The 6,452-nt window shown below is 42.6% G+C and overlaps 1 protein-coding gene across 1 annotated transcript; it reads left to right on the forward strand.

Moving 5' to 3' along the window:
* Positions 1–504: 504 nt before the first annotated feature.
* Positions 505–5,993, forward strand: nifk (nucleolar protein interacting with the FHA domain of MKI67). The gene is made up of 6 exons (XM_079230809.1): positions 505–702; positions 1,920–2,048; positions 2,743–2,851; positions 4,349–4,560; positions 4,743–4,802; positions 5,210–5,993. The coding sequence occupies exons 1-6, from the start codon at positions 580–582 to the stop codon at positions 5,399–5,401; spliced, it is 825 nt and encodes a 274-aa protein (XP_079086935.1). The 5' UTR covers positions 505–579; the 3' UTR covers positions 5,402–5,993.
* Positions 5,994–6,452: the final 459 nt, after the last annotated feature.

Here is a 6,452-nt window from a genome sequence, read left to right on the forward strand (position 1 = left end):
TTGTTTGAGCAAAGCTTTGACGTTATTCTACACTGTCAGAGGTATGAGATTATAAGGAGACAGGTATTGGAGGCCTCGGCAAGGAGGAGTACCAAGGATATGGTGTTCTGCAAGGTATCTCTAAATGTGTGTGTTTTATTTTAATTTTTGAATAACACTACTAAATAAAATAACAAAAACAACCAAAAACAAAAATGTTAATTTATAATGTATTGTTTATTTTGGCTTGTTTTTGTTATTTTATTTAGTAGTGATATTTGTTGATAGGGCTGCTAGACGTCCTGATCCACACTCCATACCAGTTGGTGGCGGTAATGCACCAAACAGTTGTTTGCCAACCAGTAAATCTTAAAGAAGAAGAAGAGTGAAGCTATGCGTTATCCCTCCGTGCCGCTAGGCGGCGCTGCGTCGAGCAGCCTGTAAGATAACACAGCGGGACCGTCCCTCTGCGCTTCGGAATCGGTTCTTGTCACCGCATGGGCAACCGGATGAAGAGACCAGCGTGGTGCGCAGACAGTTGAGTGACGCCGTTGTTTTTACTCTACAATTGATGTCTTCGTACCTTTTAAATTAATCGAAATGACTGAAAGTAAAGCAGGGACGGCTCCAAAGCCGGCCAAGGAGCTGCTGGCGTTGAACCCCAAACAAGAATCCGAGTTCAAGAAGAAGGTGCAGGAGGCGAAGAAGAACAAATCTAGCAAGGTGGGTGGAGAGGGATCAGTGGCCCTGAAGGCACCATGGATTCCCAAACACGAGGGTGCGAGTTATTTATTTACTCCGCCGCATCTCCGTCCGCGTTAAGTTTACCAGTGCGACTCTGTGTTCCGTCAACCGTCGGCTCGCGTGACCCAATTGGATATTTCAGCTATCGTGAATTAGCATTCGACGTATTTAAGTAATTGCTCTTTTAGCTAATAGTGACCTTTTTCTTTTTTTCTTTTTTCAAACTGTAACGTCATTATTCCGCCTCAGCCCCGTACTCGGGGAGCCGTTACTCATGGCTGTAACGGGTATCTTCATACTGGGTCTGTGCTCCAGGTTAGCGGGCTCCTCTCGGATGAAGGCCGCAGCAGAGAGCGTGTCTGCGGGGTCTGTGGAGCTACACTCAGGCTACATCACGGCTTAGCTCCACACCTGTGTCCACTCAGGAGTAACACACAGCTATTACACTTGGGCAGAACAAGCTTAGCATTAACCAACACACAATTGTTGAATTAATAATAAAATACACTTTTTTTTCTGGGGACAAACTGTTCATATGGTGATGACTTTTTTTGCTTCTTGTCCCAAAAAATAAATAATAGATGTACATGAAATCAAATAAAATAAGTGATTTCCATTCGGGAGAGACAATAGGCCTTTTCTCGGGTGACATTAGAGGCAGCACTAATGACCCTACACAGGCCCGGTAAGTCATGACCATGTGAGAGGCGGATGAAGGAAACTGAAACCTGAAGCACCTTGATGGGTCTCTGCCACCATTCATGTTTTTATTTACACGTGTGACATGTCGGAAAAAGACGTGATTTAAATAAAGGCATGTATCTGTTTACACCTTAGATGAAATGTGCACACACTATCCATGCATAAGTGATTGTTTTTCATTACACGTGTTCATGTGTCTTCCCCTCGGTTGACTGGACGTCCTGCTTAGGGTTGGCTCCGATTGAAAATGCTCTCAGATGTAACCGTGGTCTGAGGTCAGATACCGGAGCCTACAGCATCGTGGTGCATTAAAGCTTATCACCTGCTCCTCCATTGGCAGAGCGATGAAACCCATGTACCAACAAAAGCTCACATAATCTGTAATAATAATGCATCTATCACGATATGGCATGTTTTCTGGTAATACAATAAATAACTACATAGTCTCTGTAACTTTGTCCCGTTGTTTATTGTATTCTTTTACTCTTTTCCAGGGGGGGCATTTTGCTCCTGGAGTGGTTTATGTGGCTCACCTTCCACATGGGCTGTTTGAACCTCAGCTCAAGTCTTACTTCGAACAGTTTGGGAAGGTCTTGAGGCTGCGGTTGTCCCGGAGTAAAAAGGTACCAGGAATTGATGACAATGTTCCTATCCAACAAAGCAACATAAAGACGTAGATGTCGTCTGTTAGCTCTCATGAGCGGCAGGCGTCTCCTCGCTTGACTGGACGTCCTGCTTAGGGTTGGCTCCGATTGAAAATACTCTCAGATGTAACCGTGGTCTGAGGTCAGATACCGGAGCCTACAGCATCGTGGTGGATTAAAGCTTATCACCTGCTCCTCCATTGGCAGAGCGATGAAACCCATTTACCAACAACAGATCTAATAATCTCCATGATGATGTATATATCATGATGTGGAATGTTTTCTGGTAATACAATAAATAACTGCATAGTTGAAGAGACAACCACATGATGAAGACTATTTATTATAATCATGTGTGAATTAAATCAACAATGTAAACAATACTGAATATTTTTTTCATTGAATTCTAGAGACTGACTTTGTATTTGTGAACATGCATGTAATCAGGTTTGGACAATACTTTGATTAAGTAGTAGTGTATTTCATGAAATGGAAATTGTATCAATTCATATTTGTGCTTATCAATTTCATTTCTTTATCTTTTAATGTATGATTTCATTCCAATTTGAATAATGACGAATGATCACATTGAATTGTTACCCAGCTCGATCAAATGCAGATGTTATGTGTGAAACTGCTGGGTGGTATTCACCATGTTCTATGTTTCTCTCAGACAGGTGGAAGCAAAGGCTATGCGTTCGTAGAGTTCGACTGTGATGAAGTAGCCAAAATCGTTGCAGAGACCATGAACAATTACCTGATGGGAGAGAGGCTCATCAAATGTGAGTATGGCTCCTGTTACCAGACCACTACCAGGGGCTCAGTCAGAAGATGCCTTGATGGAAATAATAATGAAGTGATTACAGTAAAGATGGACAATAACGTAAAATAAAGATATTGATTAGTACAGTTTGAAGAACAATGTGTTTAGTGGGTTTATCAAAGTTTCTACTGCAGCTTTATAGAAGGACTTCTTTATGCATCAGCTATTTATTCTTTTAGAGGAAGTGGATGAGTTGAGGTCTGACTAACCTGCTGCTTTGTCCACTGATCTGAGTCACCGCTCCACTCGGGGCCAGATGGCCTTCACCAGTTAGCATCAGATGAAGGCATCGTTTCACTTTCATGATTACACACACACACACACACACACACACACACACACACACACACACACACAGGCTTTCCATGATTTGCCCCGATAAAACAACACACTATACTATGGGAGGGAACTTATATCGTCAAGCATCAACCCTACCTTTTAATAAAGGCATCTCACCTAAACACAATTACATTTTAGTCTCAACCGCATAACATCAGTGATGCCACAGTTAAATAAATCCATTCAAGCATTACAGTGTATAAATAAAGCAAAAAGTACATTTAGAAAACTATTGCAATAAAGCATATATGTATTTATGTGCTAAACATAAGTTGTCATTTGATAGACGAGGCTGGACATGCGTATATATGTCTACAAGTATTACAAAGCCTGAACTGTTTTATTTTGTTGTCCAAAAATGATAAGACTCATCAATGAGATACACTATTGCACTGATCGGAAATAGTCACCGCACACTAAATGTGTATGAATCCACAGCTAAAAATAGTCCCAGAAAATGCACTATTTACTTCTGTTTGGTTAGTGTTGGAGCACACACACACACACACACACACACTTAAATCTTACTACAATTTGGGAAGCAGCTGTCCCGGAGTAAAAAGGTAGCATGGATTGAAGACAACATGTTCCCATCCCGTGCATTACACCCAAAGCAACATAAAGACGTAGATGTCGTCAGTTAGCGCTCATGACCTTTTAGAGAGGCAGGCGTCCCCTCGTTTGATGGGACGTCCTACTTAGGGTTGGCTCCGATTGAAAATGCTCTCAGATGTACCCGTGGTCTGAGGTCAGATACCGGAGCCTACAGCATTGTGGTGCATTAAAGCTTATCACCTGCTCCTCCATTGGCAGAGCGATGAAACCCATGTACCAACAACAGATCAAATCTGTAAATTATCTCCATGATGTATAGATCACGATATGGCATGTTTTCTGGTAACACAAACTACATTGTCGAAGAGACAACCACATGATGAAGCCTATTTATTATAATCATGTGTGAATTAAATCAATACTGAGTATTTTAATTCTGAACCTCGGGGCAGTTTCAAGGGAATTTAAATTCTAGAGATTGTCTGTCTGTATTTGTGAGCATGCACGTCATCAGAGTAATCGGGTTACTCACTGCCCAATGTTTCTCCCTGCCGTTTCCCAGGTCACATAGTTGCACCTGACAAAGTGCACGAGAAGCTGTTCGTGGGCTCCAAGAAAGAGTTCAAAAAGCCCTCCTTCCCCGCCGTGACCCGCTACAACAAGAGCCACACAGAGGAGGAGGTGACCAAGATGAAAGGCAAGCTCCTGCGGAAGGAAGCCAAGCTCCGCAAGAGACTGGCAGCGCACGGCCTCGACTACGACTTCCCTGGATTTGTAAGTAGTTTTTTAAAGGGATTTATCCCTAGAACGACAGTCGGCCTTGAAAATACAAAGTAAATGTCCTCAACATCTGGAAATGTTTTGTGAGCCGTGACAAACCAAACGTACTGAAGAGCTGTTCTATGCGTTGTTTAGTCGCCATCGTTTTAACCTCCAGCGCTCCCTTTGCTTTCCAGGCTAGCCAGTTGCCCCCGAAGAAGTCCTCCGCTTCCATGGATGCGTCTACGTGTAGCGAGGTAAGCTCAACGTTCTACGTAGCGTTTCTTGGCTCAGACTGAAAATGACCCCAGGTGCACTAGTGGTCTGGGGTCAGACAACTGAGCCGAGAGCACGTGGTGCATTAAGCTTATTGCGTGTGTCTCCTGGTGGCTGCGTGATAAAACCCATGTACCAACACTTATTATTATTATTATTATTATTGCATCTTTATTACTTTTATGGTAGTATTATTTATCTGTTACAAATATCACACTTGTTTTATAGAACACTTATAGAAACGACTGATTTGCACATTTGTAATAAGAGTAATTTGGATATATAGTAATTTTTTAGTCTCATTTCCTGTGCCAGTCTATTCCTATATGTTTCATGTCACTGCATCAGAAGGAAAACACCTGTGGCTAATCGTCTCCTCTGGTTTCAGGACGCCACGCCGGTCTGCACCCCCTCCGTCCTGGAGAGGAGGAAGTCCACGGTCCTCGACGATGATACAGATGATGAAATTATCCTCAAGATGCCCCCTGTAGACAAGGACGAAGAGCGCTCCTCGGAAGAGGAGGAGGAGGAAGACGACGAGGACGATGACTCGGAGGCCGAGGAAGCCGCCGCAGAGTGAACGCCCCCTGCTGTGTGATCGGTGACTCGGGTCTCTGGCTGTCACAGAACAGTTGCACATATCAGGCTCGTCTTTGGACCGTGTTCAGAAATCCCAGTGCGTCTTTCGGTCTGAGGAAGTCCCATTTCATTCGAGCAAGACGCCCCTATGAGAGTTTCCACCGTAGCTGTGGGCGCTACAGTAGTGAGTGCCGTGGGTGGAGCTCGCACAACCACCGCAGCGAGCCTGAGTAATGGGCCAGTTTAGACTGGACTTCTTTGACAAATGTGTGTTTCCGTCTTGGAGCGGGCCGTTTCCTTTGCCACACAGGGCCGTAATGTTGATGCAGAACAGGCATTTCTTTTGTGTTTTTTTCCGTCATGCACACTTGTCTAAAAGCGTGGTTAAATTTGTACTATATAAACTATGATCATTAAAAATAAATGATGTGAGAATGTACAATCCCAAGAGGTCCTTTTTTGTTATTGCGTTTTCTTTCAGAGGAAGCAGAGGAAAGCATCGCATACACACCGGATAACCCTGACCCTTTGTGTTGTTGGGAAGATGTTGTGTCTGCTGTAGAAATGGATGTTTAAGTAAAATAAATGGAGTGAATTTGGTTTCTGGCTTCTGATCTCGTCTGTCAATGTTATGAGTAACACGTGTGCCAGTAATGTCTGCCAATCCATCAGTGATGCAATATGAAATTATATGGCAATAATCTAAATGTTCATGTTTCCTCAACCAAATTTAAATGATTGTGGCTTTGACCCCTTATTTGAAGGTGATTAGCTGACTATAATAATGCTTCACATTAACGGGTAATAAGTCACCGTCCTTATGACCAGATATACTATAAATAATCTGACTAAATTACATAAATAGATTTAGGCCTGTTTACAAAGTAGAGACTGTATACAACTAATATAATATAGTCTTATAAACTGATCGGTGGGTCGCGGATTTAGCTCAAAATTCATTGATTTTAAACATTTTGTTCTGTTGAATTTTTATTGAAATGACTTTTTGTATCTCCGCCATCCGTGCTTTTTCAGATAATAGTAATAACACG

Source organism: Taurulus bubalis (assembly GCF_910589615.1).
Source record: "Taurulus bubalis genome assembly, chromosome: 15".
Lineage (NCBI taxonomy): Eukaryota > Metazoa > Chordata > Actinopteri > Perciformes > Cottidae > Taurulus > Taurulus bubalis.

Bases quoted from the DNA above. Each gene is read 5' to 3' on its own strand.
- nifk (XM_079230809.1), top strand. From the start codon at position 580: ATGACTGAAAGTAAAGCAGGGACGGCTCCAAAGCCGGCCAAGGAGCTG. The intron at 703-1,919 runs GTGGGTGGAGAG...ACTCTTTTCCAG, and splicing joins AGAAGAACAAATCTAGCAAG to GGGGGGCATTTTGCTCCTGG. The intron at 2,049-2,742 runs GTACCAGGAATT...TGTTTCTCTCAG, and splicing joins GGTTGTCCCGGAGTAAAAAG to ACAGGTGGAAGCAAAGGCTA.